Source organism: Netta rufina (genome assembly GCF_964035555.1).
Source record: "Netta rufina genome assembly, chromosome: 5".
In the NCBI taxonomy this organism is placed as follows: domain Eukaryota; kingdom Metazoa; phylum Chordata; class Aves; order Anseriformes; family Anatidae; genus Netta; species Netta rufina.
In genome coordinates this window covers 39,735,488-39,761,541 of record NC_140128.1, presented here as the reverse complement: position 1 = coordinate 39,761,541, position 26,054 = coordinate 39,735,488, and the positions used below count along the sequence as shown (strand labels likewise).

At 56.0% G+C, this 26,054-nt stretch overlaps 2 protein-coding genes across 2 annotated transcripts; one reads left to right on the top strand and one right to left on the bottom strand.

Moving 5' to 3' along the window:
- Positions 1–4,043: 4,043 nt before the first annotated feature.
- Positions 4,044–17,832, top strand: DLST (dihydrolipoamide S-succinyltransferase). The gene is made up of 15 exons (XM_084287400.1): positions 4,044–4,171; positions 6,906–6,939; positions 8,228–8,276; positions 9,350–9,405; positions 9,754–9,828; positions 10,186–10,241; positions 10,948–11,059; positions 11,515–11,670; positions 11,958–12,043; positions 12,553–12,650; positions 14,500–14,630; positions 15,007–15,080; positions 15,613–15,696; positions 16,226–16,393; positions 16,781–17,832. The coding sequence occupies exons 1-15, from the start codon at positions 4,097–4,099 to the stop codon at positions 16,913–16,915; spliced, it is 1,389 nt and encodes a 462-aa protein (XP_084143526.1). The 5' UTR covers positions 4,044–4,096; the 3' UTR covers positions 16,916–17,832.
- Positions 17,833–19,278: 1,446 nt separating this feature from the next.
- RPS6KL1 (ribosomal protein S6 kinase like 1) lies at positions 19,279–25,030 on the bottom strand (the record flags this gene model as incomplete). Its single annotated transcript, XM_084287924.1, has 10 exons — positions 19,279–19,835; positions 19,932–20,027; positions 20,268–20,350; positions 20,491–20,580; positions 21,177–21,776; positions 22,487–22,619; positions 23,576–23,623; positions 24,165–24,257; positions 24,568–24,692; positions 24,781–25,030. 10 exons carry the CDS (start codon positions 25,028–25,030, stop codon positions 19,731–19,733), a joined length of 1,623 nt encoding a protein of 540 aa, XP_084144050.1. The 3' UTR covers positions 19,279–19,730.
- Positions 25,031–26,054: the final 1,024 nt, after the last annotated feature.

Here is a 26,054-nt window from a genome sequence, read left to right as displayed (position 1 = left end):
AAAGAGCAAGAAACATCACTCGGCAGGACCGGACACAGCTGCCCTCCATGCACATGGACACAGATTTTCCTCCCAGATTCCCAGTGCATCCCAAATCCCTCGCAAAACCCGGGGGAATGAGACACAGAAATCTCTGGGTGCTGTAAAACACGTGAGCTGCTGACAGTGAGCATTTATGGTGCCTGGAGCCCACTTCAAACATTTTGGCCCCGAATGTGAGGATTTCCTGCACCACAGCTGTGTCCCTGGGAAGGGTTGGAGATCCGTCTCACCGTGCCTTGACTTCAGCTTCTCCATAACCACTGCAATGGCTTTAAATACAAAACATCTCCCCTATCCCCAAGGAAACGGGAGCCTCAGGAGTAAGTGCAAGGCACGGGCTCAGGGAGATAAGCAGAAAGGGAGCGCAGAGCTGGGCTGGTGGACTCCGATACGAGGGCGGCGAGCATCAGAGAGAGCCCTCCTCCAGGTGTGCCTGGGCAAAGGTGCTTTCAGGTGCTCCTGGGCACTGGCAGGGTGCCCGGGCTCAGGGACAGCAGCCCTGGTGGAGGCATTCATGGCACGTAGCTGCCAGAGTCCCGAGGACACGGAGATGGGCAGCACCTGTCTCCCACGGGAAGGGGCACAGCAAGGGTCTGGGGACAGGGACATCATGGTGTGACCGCTGGGATGCTGAGGCTACCACAGCGCAGGGCTGCCAGGGGCTTGTTAAAACACAGAATAAAAGGGGTGGGGATGGGGATTACCAGGGAAGAAGGAAAGTCCTGAGCCAGCAGCCCCAGGCTTAAAATTGTCATGCTGAGTGCAGGCGGGCAGCCACCTCCTCCACTCTCTTGTTCTGACAGCTTCGCAAAAGGAGGAGCGAAAGCTCATATCCTGGGCCATTATGGTGTAAAAATCCCTGTGGGATGCTTCCTCATCAACCACGTTACTTAGCAGTAGCTTTCCATACCTGAGGTAGGACGGTTTATGTTTTCTCCAGGCATCTTTAAAGTGCCTGAGATTCTTTTTCCTATGCCCAGAAATGTCAGATAATTTTCAACCCTATTCATCTCCTGTCCCACGACTGTTTTCTCTACAGCAAGTCTCCCAGGCTACCGGGCAGTGTAGAAAATGTTTCTACTCACTGTTTTATAGCAGGTTGCCCTTCTTTGAACAGCCCTTTACTCCAGGATGGTGTTTGGGAGAGTAGCTCTACCTTTTGTAAACTGCACATCACAACCCATCACCCCAGTGTGGGTCCTCAGGCTTGCCCCTCCTGTAAATCACCATCCTGTCATCTCAGTACCACGCAGACTGTGCTCCCCCCCTCTGTCAGGCCTCTCTGAATTTTCTCTGATGATTTTCCATCCTCTGGAGAGGCAGCTCTCTGCGCAGAGGGAAGTGTTGGCTTCAATCCTGCCGCCCCGAGACCTGCAGCCAGCTTTGAGCTCAGCGCCGCTGCCAGCTCCCTACTCAGAAGCTTTCCAGCCCTGGGAACCCAGGGCAATGGATTCCCCACAGACTCAGAGCTGCCAAAGAGCCCTCAGCTTGGCTAAGCCTTCCAGCACCTGAGCTGCTTCCTCCCCACAGAGATCTGGGGAGTGGGAGCAAAACCCATAGTCCCCAGCCACCACAGCCTCAAGGAGAGGCTGCAATTTGCTGCAGGCACGGGAAGCCTCAGGACGGAGGACAGGAGGTGAAGGTGAGGGGCTTCCAGGCATTGCTTTGCATCCAGACCCTGCCAAAATGTCCTGCCCAGGAGGTCCTGCCCCACACAAACTGCTCCCGCTGATGGAGCCCTTTCCCTGCCGAGTTATCAGATGGCCAGCCTTCACCAGCGCTGCCTTCCGAAATACAAAAAAGAAGCTGAGGCTCCTCTGAACTGAAGAAAAAGACCAAGGAGCAAAACAAAGCTACTCAGAAAAGCAACCAGGCATGTCCTCCCTGAAATGGGAGCGACCCCATGCAGGCTTCCCAGCCACCCCTTGCTGGGAGAGCCAGGCACGGAGCAGCCTGCTGCCCTCCCAGCACTGCAAATCCCCCCCGAGCTGCCCCATGCCCTCCGCCTCCATCCAAGGACCCCAGCCCGAGCTGCTCGCCCCCCTCTGCCCCGCTCACCTGGGCTGGCCGGGCACAGGGAGCCCTGAGGACAGCGTGCTGGGCGCTGTGGGATGCCAGAGAGGCCACCCCAGTGCATCCTCCCGCTGTGCTCAGGTCCTTTAAAGAGGGAGTGGGGTGGCTGGAGGCAGCCAACCGGCTGGGAATGACTCCTGAATATGCAGATGGACGTCCAGGGGTCCGTCCACCTTCTGCTCCCACCCTGCTCAGCTGCCTCCCAGGCTTGCAGACACGGCACCGGTGCTGGGTTTGCTCTGTCTGTCGGTCCCCAGCCTCTCTCGCGGCAGAGCAGGGCGATGCTCACTGGGCGATGCCTGCCTGGCTCTGCCATCCCAGGGGCTGTGCAGTGGCAGCCGAGGGGCTGGTCGCAGCTGGGGCTCATGAGGAGGCAATCTCTGGCCCAGAGAGCTGCGACCAGCCCCCTCCACGCACCCCTGCAGGGCTGTCCCACCGCCTAGCAGCACCTTGAGAGGGTTGGGAAGCTGTGGTTTGGCCTTGGGACCCCATCCAGGACCCAGGGTGGTGAATTGTTCATGAGATGACACAAATACACCAGGTTCGAGGTAAGTGGAGCCTGTGGTGTGGAGCTCCAGGTGCCACCTAACTCCTGCTGAAGGTGCCCAGTTTCTTCTAGCATCCCCTGCTGTGGGGATACCGGGGGTCTGTGGCGTAGGAAATGGTTGGGAAGTGGAATGACATAAGAAATGCAGCCAAATTCAGTACCTTGTTTATTGTGGGATACATCAGAGACATTTCTACTGCCAGCACATCCCAACCTCACCCCCAGGACCGATCTGCCTGACGTTTGGTGCAGGAGGCGAGGAGCTGGTGGAAGTTCCCTGGAGCTAGACAAAACCGAGCTGCCTCTGCCCTTTCTAGGTCTCTGTTTAACTCACCTCCACACGCCTAACACCGTGAGGTTTGTTTTATTCACTTGGTAGGCAGGCGGCTGTGGTTAGAAGCAGTTGACACCGGGTGGCCTTGCTCAAGGATATCAGCCCTCTATAGGCAGACCACAGAGAAATCCCTGGCAGAGAGCCTTCCTGGCACAGTTGCCGTGCTTTAGAGCTGTCAGCACATCTCCGAGGCCTCAGAGACGACACCCTATTGATTTTTCTTCAACCTTTTTTTGAAAATCACACCGAGGATATTCATTGCAAACTTATATTAGGAGACTCTTGTGAAGGCTGCAGTTTAGCAATGATGTATTATTAACCAATGGCTAAATTTAGGATGTATGTGTAATCTTGACCTGGCTTCTTGAGAGATGTCTGATTGCCAGACAGACTTCATGGCTTTCCCAAGGTACTTCTTGGACATTGCAATGAGTTTTTTGGGTAGGGCCCCTTGTACAAGAAGGACATGGAGTTGCTCGAGCGGGTTCAGAGAAGGGTGACGAAGCTGGTGAGGGGTCTGGAGTATAAGGCTTATGAGGAGTGGATGAGGGAGCTGGGGTTGTTCAGACTGGAGAAAAGGAAGCTCAGGGGTGACTTTGTTGCTCTCTATAGGGACATTAAAGGAGGCTGTAGCGAGGTGGGGGTTGGTCTGTTCCCTGATTTGCCTGGTGACAAGACGAGGGGGAGCGGGCTAAAGTAGTGCCAGGGGTGCTTTAGGTTGGACATTAGGAAAAACATCTTTACTGAGAGGGTTGTGAGGCATTGGAGAGGGCTGCCCAGGGCAGTGGTGGAGCCACCACCCCTGGCGGTGTTTTAAAGCCGTGGAGACGCGGAGCTGAGCGACGTGCTTCAGCGCAGGACTGGCCAGTGTCAGGACAGGGCTTGGACCGGGTGACCTTGGGGGTCGATCCTGTGACCGAGCAGCCGATACCTCCAGCAGCAGCGCCCTACCCGAGCCCCGTGCCCGCTTCCCGTCCCCTATCCCCATCCCCATCCCCCTCTCCCCGCCCCCCGCCATCTTCCCTCCCCCCGCCCCTCCCCGCGCACTTCCCCCCGCGCCGGGCCCAGTTTCCGCCGTCCGCCCCGCGGCTCCCGGCGCGATGCTGCAGCTGTGGCGGGCCCGCTGCCTGGGCCTGGGCCGCCCGCTGGGCCGCTCGCTGCCAGCCCCGCGCCAGGTACCGGGCTCGGGAGCGGGACGGGAGCGGAACGGGGGTGGTGAGGGGGTGACGGGGTGAGGGGGGGAGCGGCGGGGCCGGGCCGGGCGGGGACGGCGGCGCCAAGGGCACCGGGACGCGCCCCGAGCGCTGCGCCCCGCGCCCTCCGCACCCCCCCCGGTGTGGCCTCAGGGGGCGGCCCCGAGCCGGGGAGCTCCGAAAGCTTCCCAAAACGCCGGGGTTGAGTGAAAAAAACGGGGTGTGGGGGGGAAACGCGGAGGCAGCGGGGAAGGGAGGGCCGGGCCCGGGTGCTGTGCGGCGTGGGGGTATGTCAGCACCCCCCAAAGACACGCTGAGGTGTTCTGTGGGGCCACGGTTTGTGCTCAGCCTCGTTGCTAAAGCAGCAGCTGTGGGGAAACGGGCTGGCAAAATGATTGCTGCCTTGCTGTCCTCAGAGCCGGGCTCCTGTTGTGGCCCTGGGCAGTGAGCCGTGTGCTCCTGTTGAGTTTGGGTCCTTCCCTCTTTGCACAGCACGCAGGGAGCCCTGTTAGCAGGTGTTCTCCGTGGCTCATGTCACCGTGATGTGACCGGCTGGAAGGAGGCAGCTCCGTAAAGGTGTGGCCGGGATGCGGCGTGCCGGGGTCGCTCTGACACAGTGTGGAAGCCGTTCTGGGAAGTCACATGGAGCTAGGGGGGAAAGTTGATGGCCGGGTGCGTGGGGTGGTGGCAGATCAGCCCGAGACTTCTCCAGGGGAACGCTGTGCCTTGAGAGTGACCCAGAGCGCTGGCGCCAGCTGGCCAGACCTGCCTGCTGCTGTTTTCACTGAAGAAGCTCTGGGATCAGATGCCAGGTGATTTCAGGAGCAGGTACAATCACAGCAATCCCTTCAGGGAAAAAGGGAGTAGGAAACAGCCCCGTTGGGCACCCCGGAGCTGCGTGTGGCACTGTGGTTAAGGGATGGACACGCAGCGGTTCTGCAGAACACAAGTGCCTTGGTGTCTTTCATTAGCAGCTTCTTCCTCCTGTTGGAGCTCATCCCTCACTTAGCTAGAAGGCAGACGGGCAGAGAGGCGCTCATTTTTTCCTTAATTTTGCTGTGACTGTGGAACACAGACTTGGCACCTCTCCTGGAAGAGAGCCGCAGATGTGTTTTCTCCCAGCCCTCTATTTTAGCCCAGAGCTTCTAAGCTGTTTTTTTTAACCATACAGTAAACGTTCACTGAGGCTGTGCCTCGTTCTTAATAAGTTACAGCCTGGGATGCCAGGATTACCTTTACAACTGTATAAAGCACCCGGGAAAACATTAATGGGTAGAGGTGAGCTCGGGTTGCTTGGAGTTTTATTTGCCATTAACCTGGCGTTATCTGGGCCGCTGCGGAGCGCGGGCAGGATTTGATCAATACGGGTGCTGGGACAGTGCTGGGGATCGTGGGGCGCTGGGCTCCCGACCAAATGGAGTTACTGTGGTGTGTGTCATGCTGGTCCCAGCAGGGCCAGCTCTGCGGGCACCAGATGGAGCAGCAGGATGCTGCTGGACCCCAACACGGCTTGGTAACCATCTGAGGCAGGCCCCACGGGCTCAGCAGCCGTGCTGTGCTGTTTTTGTCCTCAGCACAGCTGGATGCAGCCCGTAGATAACGCAGTTACTATCTGGAGAGCCACGTCTGCCTGTGGGTTTGGATAGCTGAGCTGCAGAGGGGCCCGTCCGCAGCTGTTGGTTGTTCTGACGGTGCCAAGCGTTCGCTGGGGGTGCTCGTGCAGGCTGCAGCCCTGTAGGTGGTGTGGCAGGTTTAAGTATCTCCCTGGGCCTTGGTGGTTGTGCTCCCCCACATCTCCAAAAGTATCTGTGGTATTTAAGATCAGTTCTGGCCTACCCTGCTTGCTCTGCTGAAGCTGAAATCGGGCTTTTTACACAAACTTCCTTTCAGAAACTGAAGCCCTGAACGGAGTCTAATTTTTATCTTCTGTGTTTCCTGCTGGATGAGGGTGCTTTGAGCTGCTGAGCAGCCACAGTTCCAAACCGTAGCCAGCTGCATTTTAGTCATGGTTACAAAGATTTTCCCTCTGGCTTGTAAAGAATTTCTAGGTTCTCCAGATATGCAGGTTCAATACCAACGAAAGGTCGAATAACAGCAGGTAAAGAAGCCAGGTTATCTCGAAACGTCTTTTACTTTTGAGGGATGTTATGCTGACCTAGGAGTGCAGTCAATGATTACTGGGCGTGAAGGGAAAGGTCGCCAGAAGGTGGGATTCCTGGCTCACCCACGGCAGGAGGAGTTGTTCCAGCAAGGGGAGTCCTGGCCTCCTGCAGTTCAAAGGCTCCGTGGCCTTCAGAGAAACCAGTAACTGAAAAACAGATGCTAGGTGTCGGATGCTGTGACTGGAGACATCTCAGAATAGGTTTTTATCAGACCCAGTAGCTACCCTTGACCTTCCATTCACAGCAAGCTCGGTGAACGGGCCTCTAGGAATGTGTTCCTGCCTGCAGGGGGATGTGTGCAGGCCAAGGTCAAAGCAACAGGAGCTACAAGTGCAACCCAGGTCTCTCAGCCTTAACGTCACTGCGCAGGGCAGCACCCGGGAAGGAAACGGGTGCGGGTGCTGTCACCATCTCCCCGCAGCATGCTGTGGGAAGGTGGCGTGGGCCCTGCCTGCTGGGTCCTGTCTCTGCTCGGGGTCTCCTGGGAAAAGCCCGAGCCCTCCCCGGGCAGGCCTCCTTTCCGTGATACTGATGGTTCCTCTTCTCTCCGGCAGGGGAACTGCACTCTGGCAAGACGCTCGCTGTCTGGTGAGTCTTACATTTTTGTTTCCTTTCAAGCTACTTGGAACAGAGCTGGTTATGGAAAACGGGAGGAGGTTGGATTGGGGGTTACTTCTGTCAGTCACGCAGTGAAGAAGCAGTTGGTGAAATGCATGCGCTGCGTTCCTGTGTGAGTGCCTCCCTTGCCTAGCGTAACGCCACCCGATCCCTTCGGCTGTGGTGAGGACTTCACAGCAGCAGCATTGTATTTCAGGGGCTGCGGTGCTGGAAACACACGCTGCTGCAAAGAGCAGCTCTCTAATAAACTGCTTCGGAAACAATGGGTGAATGCTCACTGAAATGTCAAAGCTCGTATGCCTGGGAAGTGCTGCAGTACTTAAACTGCATTTTCCCAGAGCTCTTTTTGCTGGTTGTACTGCCTTTGTGGCGGATTACATCACTCACTGATTCTGCTGTGAGAAACCAGTTAAATCTCCTCACCTTTCTGGTTATAGGGTTCCAGGATTACCGGCTCTTTACTAGAGGATGGTGTCAACGTTGTGCCACCTCTTTTAAAAAATCCAATAAATCCTCCTGGCCCCGTGTAATTGAGATAATTATGTTCTCCAATTGCTACGCTGATTCTCTTTCAGATCAGCCTGGAAAAATGCCCAGTGCCCTGACGGAGGCAAAGGTTCAGGGTGTAACAAAACTTGCAGCGTCAGGGAATGCCAGTTGGCTGGGAGGGGGCACTCGGACAAGTCCTATTGTGAGCTTCCCTATTGTGAGCTTTGAAAAAGAAGTGTTCTTGGGCCAGGTGGTGAATAGAAAGGGATGCCAGTGGCTTGCTGCTTGGCCCTCCGCCCCATTTTTGTGGTTTTTATCCTTCTGTGCAGTTGTGAGGGCTCCTGGGAGCACCTTGTAGGGGCCTGATGCCTTGCTGCTGTTAGGAACCCCTTAACCCTGGGGATAACTCATCAGCAACAGGGGCTTTAGCAGTCCTGGATGTGTCCCCTGTCGCTGTTATCTCTTCTTGTTCTGACTGGGGTAACTGCTGCTTTGTTTGCTTTTCTTCAGAGTTATCCTTCTTAGCTCTGAGGTCAAGATTTAATTGTTTTTTTCCCAATCTCTTTAAATCGAAGTAACGACAAGGCCACCATTCTTAGCAGGCTCTGGGCAGCTTGGCTGAGGTGCCTCTATCCATGTCCCCTCTTAGTCCCAAGTCTCTTCCAGGGTAGATAGCAGTGTCCTCTGCAGTTCTTATTTATTTTTTGCTGACGGGGACACCCGTGGGCTGGGTGATGTTCCCGTGGGGTAACACTGTTCTCGTTCACAGGTGTGGCTGGCAGCCAGGGACTGGCCTACACCAACAGCAGGAAGCTCGTGTAAGTATCCACAGAAAGCTGTGATACGTAGAGGCTGCTCTAACCCTGACAAGACTTGGAAACTGGGAGGCTGAGTACAGTCAGCTGCCTTAAAATCCCTCTGCACTTCATAGGAGCGTGGAGCCAGCCCTAGAAAAATCTGGGCTCTCCAGCTTTTGCAGGTCAGGAACTGTGGCACGTTTCAAGAAAATAAGGTCTGTCTGGAAGCAGACTGCAAGGTAGGATAGGGGCAGAAATGAGGAGACCAGTGATAAATTGGTCTCTACCCCGTGTTTCTCTGACTATAAATCTTTGCTCTGTGCTGGCAGCCTGGTAGGATTTCCACTGGTCTCCTGCAGGAGAAGTGCAATGGTTTGGGGAGCTCTTAGTCACACTACAAAGTTTGCACTGCTGAGGTAGTCTTCCTATTTCCCCAAGTACATTTTTTACTTTAAGAGTGCATCCATAAGAGCTTGAAATCCTGGTCCGTTTGCACCAAGCAGCTTGTGTTGGAGGAAAGCTAAAGCATTTTTACTTCGGGTTTCCAAATACGGTGTGAGTAGGTATAAAAAAACATCCTTTGAACGCTTGTGATTGCCAGCTCCCTGTGAAGGGACGTGGTGGAGGGAAACAGCTGTCTCTTGGATGTGTTGATGTTGGCAATTAATGATGCATTCTATTTTTTGGAGCAATCTAGCAACTTCTGTAGGCATGACAGTCCTGATCTAAAGGTAAAATACAGTTCCTGCACTCATCTTGGGCGTATGGCTAGGTCAGCCTTTTATCAGTATTTAAACTACAGCAGATCTGTTGGGCTGGCTCCCTAAATTAAGATTTCGTAAATGTCAGTTCTTGCTGAATTTCTGAGAGCACTAGTGACTGTAAACTGAATTATTTCCATGCTTCTCAGTGGGATTGTTGCACCTCAAACCAGTAAGTAGGAGTCCCTTGGAACAAATACATCCGAACAGCTGAGCAGCCTTCAAATCAGTGAAACAAGCAAATGTAAATTTTGAGCTTGAAACTGGTTCTGGCAGCCTCCACAGGAAAGTATTTTTTCTTCCGTGTTCATATCTTTCTCTCTCTCTCTGCAGAGTAAATAGCTCCAGTGTCTTCGCTGTCCGTTACTTCAGAACCACGGCAGTACATAGTAAGTAAGAAGTCAGGAGTCAGCAGGGTGACTCCTGGGCTATCTGTCGCTCTTCTGACAACAGCTGAAGCCTTTCCATCCTTGGTCTAGGCTGTGGGTCCAGTGGGTGGCTGAGTTTTTGTCTCTGGGCCTTAAAGCTCTTGTTTGGTATTTCTGTCACTCTGTGACTTTTGGCCAGGTGGGAATTTCTCTCGTGTTCAGATCTTAACCAGCACTGAAGCAAGAAGGCTAATGTTTGATGTCTGTTGACCTGCCAGCTCTACTAGAGTCCTGATGACAAAAATGAAGCAGTGCCCAAAGCTCTGAGCTCTGAATGCGTTCAAGTCTGTCTGTCTGCCTCTCTCACAGGGGATGACGTGGTGACGGTGAACACACCAGCCTTTGCAGAGTCAGTCACAGAAGGAGATGTCAGGTGGGAGAAAGGTAAGGGCTTACCTCTTCCCTGCGATTCTCAGCCCCACTGCTTCTGCACGGGAAAGCTCAGGGGTGGGCTGCAGTTCACTGGCTGAGAGCCTGCTCTGTGTCCTTCAGCCTGTGACAAACAAGGCAATTAAGGTTAATTTTGGTTTGCAGTTACTGCCTCATTACCTCTGTCCTGGGTGATGTTGAAGGGAGATGGTTAAACTGGGAATGGGCTCTGAGCAGATAGAGTTAGATTTTTCTGTAGAAGTTGTGGAGAACCAGCATGAGAAAATTCTGGGCTAGTGGGAGATGGCTGTGGGTTAAGAGGGGGAGGCTGGAGCCTCCTTCCTCACAGAGCTCTTCATGTCTGTCATTCAGCTGTTGGAGACACAGTGGCGGAAGATGAAGTGGTGTGTGAGATTGAAACAGACAAGGTAGGAGTCTTCTGGACCAAAACTTTTCTAGTTCTATAGTGAGTACCCGGCATGGCTCCTCTCCAGCCGAGCATGCAGGCCCTCTCCTGCTCTTTTTTCTCTCCTGTCTCTCCTGCTCCCTTCACAGAGAAAAGCTTTTCTCACTTAGTATGAAATTTGGCTGTGCCTTGAGTGAGAATTGTTTGACAATTCTTCCCTCCTCATACATTTGAATAAGCATCAATGGTGCTGATGTTTGTGGGAGCTGTGATTCCACTCCTTCTTCCCACTTGAGTGCTTTAAGCTTGAAAACCTGTTTGTGTTTAAACAGAAATCTGCAGAGCTGTGGGATGACTGCTTTAAATCCAGCCTTTAAATGTACTCACTCCTTAAAGAACTCTTAAGTTTTGAAGTTCTTGCTAAAACTCCCTGCCACGTTCTGCTTCCAGTGCTGCTGTCAGGAAGATGCTGGCAGTAGTACAATCAGTTCTGCATTGTACCCTGGAGCAGGAAGATCAGGCTTTGCGTTCTACTGCCAGCATCTCCTATGGCTCCAAGTACTGGCACAAAGTCCCAGTGGAGGCTGTGCAAACTGGTGGAAATGGTGCAAGACAGAGGTGCTGTCTGTGCCAAATTACAATGTGTGTCTGTGCATATCGGCATCTTTACTTGGGCACTTGTTCCCCATCCGGTATTTGGGGGAATCTCAAGATTTTCCATTTTGCAGACATCGGTGCAAGTCCCAGCCCCAGCAGCTGGTGTGATTGAAGCCCTTCTGGTACCTGACGGCGGCAAAGTGGAAGGGGGGACACCTCTGTTCAAACTCAGGAAAACTGGAGGTGAGTCAGACATGTAGAACTTGCACAGACCTTCCTAATTCAACCTGTCTTTTTCTGAAGACAGAAGCCAGGCATTTGGAAGGACCCTGAGGGTGGCTGAAAAAAAAAAAAAGAAAAAGCATAGTTGTAGCCCTTCTGAGGAGGAAAGTTGCCTTTTGCTCCCTCTGGAGGATACAGCAGCAGTAGGCTAAAATTAGCTGAGAATTCCCCTGACACGACTCTCTTCTCCACTCTCTTCTCTTTGCCATCCAGTCTCCTGCACGGTGAGGAGATCTAAGGTGTTGATGAGGTAAAACACCACGGGATCCTCTTGGGGGGGCTCCTAGCAGCTCTAGTGTTAAGAACATAAAGGCAATCTGTCAGAGGATTAACTTTTATCAGGTTGGTTGGACTCGTTGGCCTGACTATAGAAAACGTGGTTGCTCTTATGATGATTGTTCTTCCTTGTCTTTTAGCTGCTCCTGCCAAGGCCAAACCAGCAGCAGCCCCTCCTCCTCCTGCAGCCCCTGAACCTGTAGCTGCAGCTGCTCCTCCCCCTGCTGCAGCACCAATTCCCACTACGATGCCACCAGTGCCGCCTGTGTCAGCTCAGCCCATCGACAGCAAACCAGGTGAGGCAACAGCTGCTTTCTCCTCTTGTCAAGCCTCTTCTTCCTGAGGAGAGTTTGTATGGCTAAAAGCAATTAGCAGACTGGCACTTAACCTGAAAGCTTCCCTGTGTTACTGCCCTGGATGCTTCAGGCTGGAGAACTCAGCTATGCCTGGAATCCGCCTGGCCCACTTTGCAGCTGCTTACGCACCTTGTTGCTTAACACGGGGCTCAAACAGGCTGTCTGCCTCAGGGCTTTCTCTCCAGGTCCTGCCTTCCCTTTTTGACTGATGCCTTCTTTGCCCGCAGTGTCTGCAGTGAAGCCGGCTGCAGCTCCAGTGGCAGCCCCCCCTGGGGAGGCAGCGCCCAGCAAAGGTGCCCGATCAGAGCACAGGGTAAGCTGCTCGTGCTGCGGGGTCACACCTTGTTCTGGCACAAGCTGTGAACTTGGGGCTGGGTCCGTATCTACCTGTTGGCACCCAGCTTGGCAGGGCTGTCACAGACTGGGGAATGCTCTGCGTGAGGGCACCACTTAGAGGTGGGGTGGAGAAAAAGCCAGGTCTGGCCTCAGTTCCAGGCAAAAGTCTTGTCCTGAGCTGTGCTGATGGAGAACATACAGATACTTTGTGCATTCCTAAGAAAATTGGATTGAGCAGCCTGCTTTTATAGCTGTCTTGCTCTTCTCATATTAGCCTTGTGCTGGAAACTTAACCATGCTTGGAGTTTGAGGAACATGGGTCTGAACAGGCAGCTCCTCCACTATCGTGTTCCTCAGGGAGACCTGAAGTGAAAACCTTAACCCGATTACTGGCCAACAAGGTGGCAAGAAGTAGAGCCTTTTGAGTTTCTTGGGTGTTTTGGATGAACTTGAGGCAGCCTCTGCTTATTTCTGTTCACTTTTCAGGTGAAAATGAACAGGATGCGTCAGCGTATCGCTCAGCGGCTGAAGGAGGCTCAGAATACCTGTGCCATGCTGACCACTTTCAATGAGATTGATATGAGGTGAGGAGCAGACCTTCTGTTTTGCCCTGCATTGGGTTAAATAGGTGCAGGCGGTTGGCTTTAAATAGCAGGCAAGACCTTACTGATCCCCTCTGGAGAGACCAACAACGTGTCTGTTGGGACATCTTCCTTAGATGAGGGCTATGGCGGTGTTGCAGTAGGAGGGGTGCATAGTTTCCTGAGGGTCTCTCATTCCTTGGGAGTCATCTGCTGCTTGTTAAAGGGGCAGCTCAGTTCCTCATCTACGTGGCTCTTGGTTGAGCTTAGGTAGATGTTGAGCAGAAGAGGAGTAACTCGTGTCACTTGTGGCACCTAGGTGACACCAAGGTGCATCGTCTGCTTCCTGCCACTCCACCAGCTTACTTTTTTTGGAGTTGGGCATATTTGGCCTCCCATAACGTGGTTCCCTGAGGCTCGCCAGCCTCTCAGATGGGCATTACACAGGTCCGAGGCCCTTGCTGTCAGCTGGTTCAGCTTCCCAGAGACAGACCAACATCCTTCCCCCTCCCCTCCAGGCAGGTGGGGGTCTTCTGACTCAAGTGCTTGCATGGGCTGAGCACACTAATGGCTTTGGAGGGTGGGCAGCTTAGGTTACAGTGCATTAAGGGGAAATTGTGCCCAAATCAAATTGCCTTGTGAAATCCTACTCTGCTCCTTAAGACAAAACATGTAAATATTTGGGTCTCAGAACAATAAGGTTGGCAAAATAGTCTTGATTGGAGGGGAAGTGCTGCAGCTTTATCTCCTCTATGAGCCTCACTGAGGTGTCGCTTTACGCTGGCCTGGGGCTCTCGTTGCATCTGGTAATCTGCTTTGGATTGATTGCTGCGCTGTGGGCCCGTGAGGGCCTGAGCTGGGGCCTCCTGCTTCCCGTGGGGGGGGGCAGCGTCTGAAAGGAGGAAGCCTTAATGAGCCACTTTCAGAGCAAACCTCCTCCTCATTGCTGCAGCCCTCGTGTCTTGGGAGGCACTAATGTCTTTGGGCAGTAATCCTAGCCCTAAACGAGGTTAGGTGCAGGAAAACAAACACTCTAAACCACAAAGACCCCTGCCCCTTGCTGAAACTGTCTCTTCAAAGACTTAAGGTCTCTGGAGGCAGGAGGGATGGACCATGCAATTCCACAGCATCTGGATTAGCCTACAAGAGACAGAGCTCGTGGCCACTGCTTGGGTGACTTTTTGTAAATGTTCTCATCTCTAATAAACATGAGCAGTGGGGAAACACAACTGATTTGCTTGAGGACTGTGGGTGAACTAGCCCCTGCTGCCATAGCATCTGGGAAGGCTTCTCTTATAGTCATGCAACTCCTGGAGTCAGAGTGGGGTTCAGAGGCGTTATTGTGCTGACTGGCACCGGACTTGTGCAGCAGTTGAAGTCTTTTGCCTCTTTCATTGCCTGCATCTTTCCTTCTCCTGGCATTTCCTTTTTTTTTTTTCACTCTTCGGGGTCAGCCCTGACACAGCTGGAGCTGCCATCTGCTGGAGCTGTGCTGGTGCCAGCAGTGGTGGCTCCAGAGGCTCAGCAGGGATGTCTGCAGCTTCATCAGGCCCCAGCAGGAAATGAGCCATGCTTCATCTTGCTTGTGTGCCTGGCCGTGCAGCTCATGCGGCTTAAACCTGTCCTGTTGAGCTTATGGTCCTGGACCAGTTCCTGTTAGATCCTTTGGCAGGGGCATTAGAGCCACCCTCAGCCCATTTCATCTGTGATATTTGAAGGATTTTGCAGGAGACTGGGGTTTTGCCCGTTGGTAGTGCAGGTTTGCAGTCCTTGGGGTGACACCAAGAGCTGATACAGAGCGAGGGAATGGTGTTTTCCTGCACTCCCTGCTGACCACTGTTGTGTTTTGCAGCAACATCCGGGAGATGAGAGCTGTACACAAGGATCCCTTCCTGAAAAAGCACAACCTAAAACTAGGTTTCATGTCAGCTTTTGTGAAAGCTTCAGCTTTTGCTCTGCAGGACCAGCCCGTTGTGAATGCAGGTGAGTGGTGACCCTCGCTGGTGAGCTGCGCGTCTTGTCAGTGAGTGGGGCAAGGTGGGCTAGTCCAAGGCAGGGCTAATAGCTCGGGCAAGCAAGTCAAACACACAGGAAAGAGGGGGACAGAGTCCTTTGGGCTCCACCTGGTGTTGCTAATGCCACTTACAGAGGTAGGTGACACCTTGCCAAGAGCCCTGTTAGCAAAGCTCTGTCCTGGCACTTCTCCTGCAGGAGCAGTAAAGGCTCAGTATTCTCTGGAGTTACACTTGAGCTAGAGATGAGCAAGTTGTTAGGATTCAATGGATATTTCTGGCCTTTTGAGCTCTCAATCTGGGGTGCTGTATGCGTAACACAACTTTTTCCTTTTTTTCTCTCTTAGTGATTGATGACACGACCAAAGAGATTGTGTACAGGGACTATGTGGACATCAGTGTTGCTGTAGCAACTCCCCGGGTAGGTACCTTGGATGCCTTGGCCGTGTTCCCTGCAGCCTCGGGTTTAGGATGGGTGCTGGCTCACTTTGAGTCGACTCAGCTTTGAGCCACACTGCAGCAGAAACTGATGAAACTGCTCATCTAGGTGTGTCTTTGGACTAACCCTACTGTACTGTCCCACCATTTTGTAAATCATATTGCTGCTTCAAAGATATTTTCCTGTCCAGGGAGAGTGTGGGATGGAGATGCACATGTTGAATTATTTGTCTCTGTTGTAAGGCAGAGGTTTGGTTTGTCTCACCTGCTTTTATGGATGTTGATTTGGGATAGGAACAGTCCTGGCTGTGTGATGGGTTTCTGTACAAAGATGAAGTCTGATTTACTCTGCGGGCCCTTTGAGAGTGCCGTGCCAGGTTTCCTGGCAGGCTGGCAGGGCGCGAGGCGGTGGTGCCAACCACCTGCTGTGGGCTGAGGCCAGGCTCCTGCCCGGTGGCAGCTCTCTGTTTGTCGCTGCCCTGAGTTTGCTGATTGTGCACTCTGCTTCCCCCTAGGGTCTTGTGGTTCCTGTCGTTAGGAATGTAGAAAATATGAACTTTGCTGACATAGAGCGAGCTATCTACGAGCTGGGGGAGAAGGTAAGTGAAGCTGGAGGTGGTTTTGGAGGGGGTTGGGAGGAATGGAAGGCATTGAGAGTGCTGGACAGGCATGAATTGATTCAGTCCCTGTGTGGTGTCATCTCTGACCTCTAACACACTGAGTTGTGTTGCGGGGAGCGATCCAGTTACAGCTGCAGCCATGCCATGCCTTACAGGACAGATCTATCTACTCGTTTGAGGCCTTCTGGAAGGGCAGCTCTGTGTTAGTGACACGGTGTGTCTTCACCTTTGTCTTTGGAGGCCAGGGCTCAACTCCCCTGGGATAAGAAGTCTCCTGCAAAAACAGGAGTTGGAATCCAAGGCAGGAAAATCCTTCCCCAAAGACAGCACTGTTCAGGTTTAAAACCAGAATGCATTTTCCAGTAATTTATGCTGGTTTTCAGCTGAACAAATTAGTTAGCGAAGCTCTGGCTGTCAGCATTTATTCCTGGAGAGGGCGATCATCCAAACCCTTGTCCGTTGTGTCCTGTGATGTGAGTGGCTTTCTAAGACCCTGCCTTTCCTCTAGGCACGGAAGAACGAACTGGCCATCGAAGACATGGATGGCGGCACTTTCACAATCAGCAACGGAGGGGTTTTTGGGTCGCTCTTTGGGACACCTATCATCAACCCGCCCCAGTCTGCTATCTTGGGCATGCATGCCATCGTTGACAGGCCTGTGGCTGTTGGAGGCAAAGTAAGTAGAGCTGCACAGGAGGTTTCAGAGGGCTCAGAGGGCTGAGGACCACAGCCCACGTGCTTTTTCAAGGGGGATGATGTTACTTTCTACAAGGCTTTACGGTGAAGGAGGAGTGGGGCTAATGGGTGAAGAGCTACTTGGTTGGCACTGGTACTTGCCTGAGGTATGCAGGGGGCCGTGCTGTATCTGTAAGGGGGACAACTGAATAACCTGCTTGTCCAGGAAGGGACCGAGTCCTGTGCGGTGTGCAGTGCCAGGCAGGAGGCACCCAGGAGCCTCTTCATTCAGGATAGGAAAAAGCCAGGCCCTCCCAAATTCCGAGGAGGGCCTGGGGCAGGCAGCAGGGCTGAGCACGCTAACGCCCGTCTCGCTGTTCCCCTGCAGATCGAGGTGCGGCCCATGATGTACGTGGCACTGACCTACGATCACCGGCTGATCGACGGCAGAGAGGCAGTGACTTTCTTACGCAAGATCAAGGCAGCGGTGGAGGATCCCCGCGTGCTGCTGCTCGACCTGTAGAGCAGCCACCCCCCCACGCCACCCCCCCAGGGCAGGGCCGCGGCACCAGCAGGGGCGACGCAGGGCATTTGGGAACTGGCAGGGGTCATTCCAGTCTCTCTCCCTCCCCTGAGGTCGGAGGTGTCCCGGAGGGGGTGGCGAGGATGGCTCCTACCTCCTTCCCTGTTCTGTTCAAGGACGGTTCGGTCTCTCACGGGGATTGCTGTGCGGTGGGCCACCCACTGAATGGCACTGCCTTTCCAGAACCGTCTCTAGGGCGTCCTCTCCCTCGTGGCACCAACCTCTCACCTCTAGCTTGTCCTATACCACTGGAAAATGCTTGCTGCTGCTGTGCTAGGGTACCCTTCCCTGCCCCTCCGAGGCAGGTTCAGCTTTATTTCCTAGCACTGAGATTCCTGGGGGGGGGAGGAGAGGAAAGGCTGCTGTTCTGTCCCTGTTTTGCTTGAAAATATTTCACACTCACTCATCAACTCTGCAAGGGCGGCCTGGGGTCCCCCAGGCCGACTGCAGCAGAGTTTTTGATCAGAGCAGGGCTGAGGTAGGTGCCATGCCTCTGGCAGTGCCCTGGTTACACTCCCACCTCGGACAGGAACGCAGTGGTTACATCTCCCCTGCTTTCCCGTGGAGATTTTGTTTCTCTCCGGCCTGGCCAAGAACGCTTGTGGCCAGGGGGACAGAGCACACGATCTCTGGGGGGGTTAACACCGTTCCTGGGGGTGGGGGGCACCCGTTTCACCATGACCTGCCCAACACTCGGCTGAGAAGCAGCCCCCAGCAGCTGTCCTTGTGTCACAGCGCACCGATGGTGGGGCCGGCTGCTGTTTTCCTGCCTGCGAGGGCTTGGCCTTCCTCCAGCGAGGAGGGAGCTGGGGGGCAGGCCTCTAAGTGTAAGGTGTATCCCAGCCCGAGGCTGCTGGTTTTGGGGGGGGGTGGGGGGCAGTCCTTAATCCAATAGCGCACACATGTACGGGGGGGGCGAGGGGGTTGCTAGTGCCTGCGGAGTCTATTACTCGTACCCTCTCTACACAGAACTTGTAACTAAAAGTATTTAACACGGCGGATTTTAAACAAAATAAAACTGGGCAACGACTGCGAGGTGGGGAGTGTTTGGGGTGAGCTGGTTCTGGGGCGAGGCCTTGGGCAGTGGCAGCCTCCCCAGGGCAGTGTAAGCAGCCAGGTACCTGCTGGTGAGAGTAAGCTGAGGCTTCTCTGGCTCTGAACTCTCCTGTTCTCAAACCCTCTGGCACAGAATTGGCTCTTCCCAGTAAAGACGAGGTTTGAGGGCTGGAAGTCATCCTTTTCCTGGTCTATCAGCAGAACGCTTACAGACAGCAAGGAAATCCCAGCAAGGAAATCCCAGCAATCCCCTAAATGACACAAGGGCCAAGAGGGACAAGTACGGAGCTGGAGCCAGGTCAGTTTTTCCCCCATACAACAGTGGGCTGTTGTAAATCATGAAAGTGAGACAAAGGGTAGAAAGGGGTTGGAAAGAGAGAAAAAAGGCAAAAAGATCAAGGAGGTGTAAAGCAGAAGCTATCTCAGCTGTGGTGCTAACAGCGCTTTCCCAGGGAGCTGTCCCTGCTGGGGCATTAAGAAATCATTCCTGGTTTGGGGAAGGGTTTTTCCATTTCTGACATCAACTTCAGAGAATGGCTGCCCTTTCCAGCCAGGAGTGAAGGCAGCCTCTTTTCAGGGAAAACTCTTGCACCCACAGCTGTGATGCTGAGAGGGAGAGCATTTTCTAGGACTGGTCCCTGCTGCTTCCTGGCAGCTGGTGAGAAATGTGTGTGGAGTCAGCTTTCCCTCGTCCCTGAGGGGGGAGAAGGTTAGGAGGGGAGAGAAGGGGAAAACCCTTGTGTGCTGTAAGGGAAGGGCAGTGTGTCTAGCTGGTTTCGCACAAAGAGAGTTAAAAGAGAAGGTTCTGATGAAAAATGCTGCTGGTGCCCAGCACCCCTGTGCCTTTAGCAGGCAGTGTGCCCACGGTACCTGTATAAAGGAGGCTGGGGAAAGGCGGTGCCTGTAGTTACTGGAGCTGCAATAAAGGCAGCCTTGGACCCACCCATGCAGTGAAAGGGACCGTCACAAGCCCTCAGACCACGGCAGCGCAGCAACCTGGCTTATTTCATCTGCCCAGCTGCTGTGGGAGCTGAGCTTCTCCCGGGCTCTGCCTCCCTCTGCTGGAGGAGCCCAGCTGCTGGCAGGGCGGTGAGGAGCGGGGTGCTGCCCCTGCTGGCATCAGGCCCTGGAACCAGCAGCTCCCGGCAAAGCTCAGGCTCCAACCCCGGGCTCCCAGGCAGGTTTCAGGCAGCTTTGGGGGCTCCCTCACCTGGCACACGCAGCCCAGCTCAGAAACAGGACAAGTCTGCGAGCAGTCACGAGCAGTTTATTATATTTATTATATGCCCTGCAGCAGGTGCTGCCCGTCCACATGCAGCCGGTGAGTGGCACGGAGCACAGGCTCGGGCACCAGCCAGCGGGGCCCAGGGGAAACGCACTTGGGAACCACAAAAAATAACGGGGGAGGTCGAGGGTGGTAGCAGCAGAGAGAAAACCCCAGGGAGAAGATCCCAAGGCACGGTGCTAAGCAGGGCGAGGGCTGTCAGTGTGTCCTGGGACGGTTGGGAAGGGTGGTACAGCAGGGCGTGGGCTCCCATCCCACTGTGGGGGCCCACACGAGTGGTGACAAAACATCGAATGCCTCAAAACCCCCCTACACACCCGCACAGCACAGCCCTGGCAGGAAAACCTCCCCCCTCCGCGGGCAGAGCCCCCCGGTGGGTTCACAGGTTGGGGGCGGGAGGTGCTCCCCTCCTGCCTAGCCCACCAGCTTGTTCCACGGGACGGTGCTGAAGAAGGAGTGGGATTTGAGCTTGGCCATCCCGCCAGCGCCCAAACGCCGCTTGGGGTTGTGCTGCAGGAGCTGCAGGGAAAACAGAGGGAAGGGGAGCACTGGGAAAGCTGCCCAGGGTGGGTTTTGGCCAGCCTCCAGCCCCGTGTTCCATCCCAAGCCCCTCACCTGGGTGAGCAGCGATGCAGCCGCCAGGCTGAGCCCCTCTGGCAGCTGCAGCTGGGTGTGGGGGTGAATCCCTGATGGGTGGCTTTGGGACAGCGGCTGCAAGTAGCAGAGGGTGGTGGTGAGCAGCGGCACTGAGCAGGGCAGCAACACCCTGCCGAGCCTTCATCACCACCCAACCCCGCCCCAGCATGGCAGGATGTAAAATCCAGGCTCTTGGCACCTAAAAGCCCGTAACAAGCACCAGGAGCTGCCCTCCTGGAGCAATGGGGTGTGGATGGGAATGGTTGCAGCACGGTGTCACCTCTGTCCCCCTGTCCCAGCACCTCTGCCTCTTACCACTCCTGTCAGCAGCTCGTACAGCAGCGACCCGAAGCTCCAGCAGTCGGCCGCTTCGGTCGGCTCAGTGATCCCCCCCACTTCTGCAGAGAGAGACAGAGGGATTGGGGCTGGAGGCAGGCAGCCCCATGGCTGGTAAATGCCAGGCTCATCTCGCCGCATGCAGAAGGGCCTCCACCCTGCTCGGTGGCACCGGCCAGAAGGCAGGGGACACGTGCCTCACCTGGGGCACTGTACAGCTCCTCCAGCGCCTGGCTGCAGCACTGTGGTGCCACCTCTGTCCACTGGCCAAAGAAGGTGAGACGGACGTGACCTGCAGAGCAGCACCGAGGAGGTTAGGACAACACTGGTGAGGGTGGTGGGAGCTCAAAGCCCAGCCCCAGCCCCTCAGCTGGCAACACGCCCTCAGCAGGGACAGCCAGGACACTTTTTTTTTTTCCCTGTTGTTTCTTAGGTGTTTTGTATCGCTCCAGTTTGCCCCAGCCTTTGCCAGCTGACCAGGAACTCTTCAGCTTGTGCTGCAAGTGGTGCCCGTGGCTCGAAGGGGTGGACAGGCTCAAGGAGACCCTGGGGGCACAAGTACAAGCAGGGGAAAAACAGCAATCCCACTAACCTCAGGCAGAGCTCAGCTGCTCTCAGCTGCCCCGTGCTGGGATTTCCCAGGCAGCCAGCCCCACATGGGAGCAGAAGCAGCACATTCCTGCAGCTACGCTCCCTTCGCAGGGACATCTCTCATAACAACCTCTTGGAAACCCCAGCTGGGACCACGCTTCCAGGCTCAGAAACATCCAAATATCCCCAGCTTCCCACTCTCTCCCCCAGCAGGCTCAGGAAAGCCGGAGCCCCCTGGAAATGGGGCGAGCAGCCATCTCCCAGCCCTTGTGGGCGGCCGCCTTGGCCAGCACCTACCGGCCGTGTCCAGCAGCAGGTTCCTGGGGTTGAGGTCCCGGCACAAGACGCCCTGTTGGTGAAGCCCCTCTAGGGCCAAGAGGATTTCTGCTGCCCACAGCCGCACCTGCTCCTCCTTCACGGCCCAAGCTCTCCGGCCGTGCCCCCAGGAGCCCGGAGCCCTGCGGAGTCCCCAGGAGGCCGCAGACCGGCCGCGGGTCAGGCTCGGCTCCTGCAGGGCTGGCTCAAGCTGCCGCCGACCCGAGGAGGAGGGCAGGAGGGGCTCCCCTCTCCCAGTTTTGGGTATGGGGGCAGGCAGTGGGGGCAGCTTTTCACCGCCCAGCGGCCTGGGATGGTGCCGGGGGGCTGCTCTGGCCGACACGCAGCCCCTGGCATCGCCGGCGGTGACAGAGTCCTGGGGGTGGGCACAGTGGCCGGGGCCTTTGGTGGATGCTGCTGGGTCCATGGGGCCGTGGCTGCTCCCCGGGGCGCTTCCCTCGGCGTCCTCTCTGCTGCGGGGCCTCGGGGCCGGGGCGGCTTTGGAATGCAGGGAGCCAGAGCCGTGGGGAGGGCCCTGCTGGGCACGGTACTTGGCACGCAGGTGAGACCACAGCGTCTCCCCTGGGAAGCAGAGAAGAAAAAGTGTTGGGGCAGAAAGTGCACCAGGCCCCACCTCGCAGGCACAGTCCTCCTGAGCACAGGCCATGGCCTACCCACTCAGGACATCACCTGCTCCCTGCCCCTCATCCCCCGATCCTCCATCTCCTCTCTTCGGTCTGATCTCAAAATCCACTATGGTCTCTTCTTTTATAACCATATAATGTTTTATGAAGGTCTTGCCAATAGCCTCTGGTTCTACAACATCCAAGTGAACCACCTCACTCAGTTATTTCCATAATTTTCCTGCCACAGCCAAACAACACCAGTAAAGCAGAGAGCTTTTTCTTTTCAAGCTGCCAGACCACACCAACTTCCCTACAGCAAGGCATGGCTGTATGACCGTTCCTTCCCATGGGACACAGTGATTCCCAGAGCTAGTTTCCCTATTACACTCCCTGCCCCCCCAGCCTCCCCCTCCTAGGTCTCCACAGCCCCATTTCTAGGTTACTTCTTCAGCCAGTTCTTATCAAATCTCCCGAATCCCCAATAAAACTGAGCAGCAACTCCCACAAAGTCTCCAAGCCCTGGCACCAGCCACCCTTCTGAGAAGCACGTGTGCTGTTACTAGAAAAAAAAAAAAGTCCTAAACCACCAGGAGAAACCAATCTGATACTGTAAAACGGATAAGAGCAGGATGCTCCCGGCCAGGAGGCAGTGCTGCCCCCGCTCACCCTGCACGTGCTCCAGGTGCAGGAAGATGGAGTCCTCGCTCGTGTAGTAGCACAGCAGCTTGACCATGAAGGGGACGCCATGAGGGATGATGGTCTGCCGCTCACGGGTCTCAACGTGGGATTTGGGGAGGCTCTGAGGAGGTACAGGTAGAGGGGGGTTACAGCACCGAAGGGGTTGGGGTTTCATGGGACCGGGCAGGGCAGGAGGACAGGCAGAAGAGCTGCGGGCCCCACGCTGTGGAAACCTGCAGCTCGTGGTGGTCTGTCTGTCTGTCCATCTGTCCATCTGTCCCCAACACCCAGCTGTGACAGCACAGGGCTCTGCAAAGCTCCTGCAGTGCAGCACGGGACATGGGGACACTGCCTCCCGGGACTTGCTTCCAGTGGGACTCCACCACACCACCTCTACACTCCCCCTGGAAATGGCACTTCTCCATCACGCCACAGCCTCCTTGCCAGCGGCTAAACAAGTCTTATCTTATCCAGCTACTTGTAAAGGCACTGGAAAACACCCTGCGACCTGTACTGGACACACCGCCACCAGTTTTGGACTCAGATGGACATGGGTGTTGGGCTCAGGTTGCCCCGTTACAAGGCCGGGGCCCAGCAGAGAAACACACAAATGAACAAGGAGAACCTCTTCCCTTCTGGTGGCTGAGGGAGGTGAGTGGACAAAAATAGCAGATCACAGAGGTCCTAGAGGAAGTTTGTTACTCATAAATCTTCTTTTTGCTGAGCTGCATAGAAAAGGAGCTAAGGAACATTCACCACTTGGCCCTATTGGCTGCAAGACACCTCCTGCCCCATGGTCATGCACAGGGGATGGAGGCAGATCACAGAATCACAGAATGGCTGGGGTTGGAAGGGACTATGAAGATCATCTAACTCCAACCCCCTGCCATGGGCAGGGATGCCACCCACTGGATCAGGTTGGCCAAGGCCCCATCCAGCCTGGCCTCGAACTCCTCCAGGGATGGGGCATCCACAGCTCCTCTGGGCAGCCTGTGCCAGGGCCTCACCACCCTCACAGTGAAGAATTTCCTCCTAACGATGAGGAAGCTGATGAGCTGTGAAACCATAAACACCCACCTTCAGGATAAAGGTCCCTCCGGTGGCTGGATCCTGGACTATCTGCACCTGCGAGCAGCGTACACAGAGCTGTTCAGACGCGGTGACCCTGACACGCAGCCTGCAGGAATAACCCCAGCCCTGACAAACCACCACGCGAGGAGAACAGCAGAGGGGAGCAACGTGCCAGTGCACGTATGGAGACAGAAAGCCTGGCATCCTCACTCTGAGATCACAAATGACTAACTAGCTTTTTCATTCAGGTAGCTGGTCTGCTGCTGAAGTCTGGGTTAGCTGCAGGAATCCACCACCACAATACCCAGCCGTCAAGCGTGATCCCATACACAGGAAAGACCTGGATGCAGCAGCTTCCTCATAGTATCCCGGGAGTTTTCATAAGCAAGAGCAAAGGGGAAATTAACAGAATTCCCAGCTAACAAAGTTTCTGGCTTCCCCACTGTGAATTTTCCTTGGTGGGAACGATGTGGATGGAGACCCTCATGCTCCTTGGTGAGCCATAACCCCCGTCCCAGCTGCCAGGACCCTCCTTGTCATGCTTCCCTTGGTCCGTCCCCAGCCTCAGCCCTCCAGCTGCAGGTCGAGCCCTCACCTTATCGATCACTCCCACCACCTTACACCGCCTTAGGTTTTCCACCGCCGCGCTCAGCGTCCTGATGGGCCGTAAGCGAAGGCTGCTGTAACCCTGCGAGGCGGCGCGAGCAGAGGGCCAGGGGATCACAGAACCACGAGGGTTGGAAAGGTCGGTTTGTTAGGTCAGAGGCTGGACCAGGTCATCTCGGAGGTCTCTCCCAGCCTAGGTGATTCTGTGAAAAGACCTCCGGGATCTCCTGCTCCAACCACCCCTACCACCAATAGCACCCACTAACCACGTCCTCAAACACCACATCCATACCTTCCCGCGGACATCCCCGTCACGGTGCCTCCACCACCTCCCCGGGCTCCCCGACCCCCTTCTCAGCCCCCGACCCCATCGCACCACCCTGGCCGCTCACCGTGCCCGCGGGGCTGCCGTCGCCCAGGCCGCGCTGGAGGTGGCAGGTGAAGATCTCCTCGGCGCGCCGCAGGTACTGCGCGATCTTCCTCTTCACCGCCTCGCCCCGCTCCTTGTTGGGGTCGGCTGCGGGCGGCTGGGCGTCAGGGGACCTCCGCCGACCCCCCTGCGCCCCGACACCCCCCGGACACCCCCTTGCCCGTTTCCCCCGCACCCTGCACGCCGCGCAGCAGCACGTCCACGCCGTTCTGGTAGTGGGCGAAGGCCTCCTCGTAATCCTCGCTCACGTCGCGCTCCAGCGCCAGCCGCAGCTGCCGCGCCGCCTCCAGCAGGTAATCCCCCCGCGGGCAGTGCCCCCGTGGGCAGTCCCCCCGTGGGCTTTCCCCCCGTGGGCACTGCCCCCGCCCGCCCCCCGGCACGGTCTCCGCATGGCCTCGGGGGGCGCGGGGCCGCCGATCGCCCATCGCGCCCCCCCCCCTCCCCGGTAGCGGTACCGAGCCCCGGCGCCCGGCGGGGAGCGCGCCCGGGAGCCCGCCCCGGCGCGGCGCCGATTGGCCGCGGGTGAGCTCATCCCCGGCCGCGGGGACGCGCCCGGCCGCGGGCACGCGCAGGGAGGGGCCGCGGGGACGCGCTCGCCCCGGCTTCGCACCTGGCCGGGGGGAATCGGCGGCGCCCCCATCCCCCGGGTACGACCCGGGGCATCCCTGCGGCTGCAGAGCCCCGGGTGTGCTCCTGCCAGGGATGAGCCTGGTCCGCAGTGGGGCTCGCCGCGGTCCCCAGTGGTCCCCGGGGGCTGAAAATGGCTCAGACCCACCAAAAGCTGCTAACAGCGAGCAGGAAGGTTGCACGGTTCCCTTGCATCCTCGTGAAGCTATCACTGAAACCTATAACACCAACCCCCTGGGCTCCCCAGCACCGTACCAGGTGCACCCCCAAAGCACACCGTAATTGCAGCCCGGAGCCCAGCTGATGTTTTGCCTTCCCTCCTACCCTTTCTAAGCCCTCCTGCCCCAGCCCTTCTCCTAAAGCCTCGTTAAACAAACCTTTGCCCCGCAGCACCGGGAGAGGCAGCGAGGCTCAGGACACCGATAACCCAGCGGGGCAGCCGGGGTCCTGCTGCTCCCCGGGGCATCACCAGCCCCAGGCCTTGCCAGCCTGACCTCCAGCTGGGCTCCCGACCACGAGGCCAGCAGCAAAATCCCGGGGAGAAAAGGAACCGTGGGACCCAGTGCCGGGTGATTTCACCCTCCGTCTCCTTGCCCGCCCATGCGGCGCAGCAGGTTGTAGCAGCAGGGCTGCACCGAGGCTACCCCAAACACAGCAGGTTTGGGGAAACACAGCGGCATTGCGTGAGGATGCAACGCACTCCAAGTCACAGGTAATAGAGCCATTCTGGTTTTAACCCTCATAACCACGCTTAACAGGTTAATTGATTAACACCCTCATTTTTATGTAGTTTTCTTTTTATAGGTGTAATGCTACCGTGGT

Bases quoted from the DNA above. Each gene is read 5' to 3' on its own strand.
- DLST (XM_084287400.1), top strand. From the start codon at position 4,097: ATGCTGCAGCTGTGGCGGGCCCGCTGCCTGGGCCTGGGCCGCCCGCTG. The intron at 6,940-8,227 runs GTGAGTCTTACA...TCTCGTTCACAG, and splicing joins GGCAAGACGCTCGCTGTCTG to GTGTGGCTGGCAGCCAGGGA. The intron at 9,406-9,753 runs GTAAGTAAGAAG...CCTCTCTCACAG, and splicing joins CAGAACCACGGCAGTACATA to GGGATGACGTGGTGACGGTG.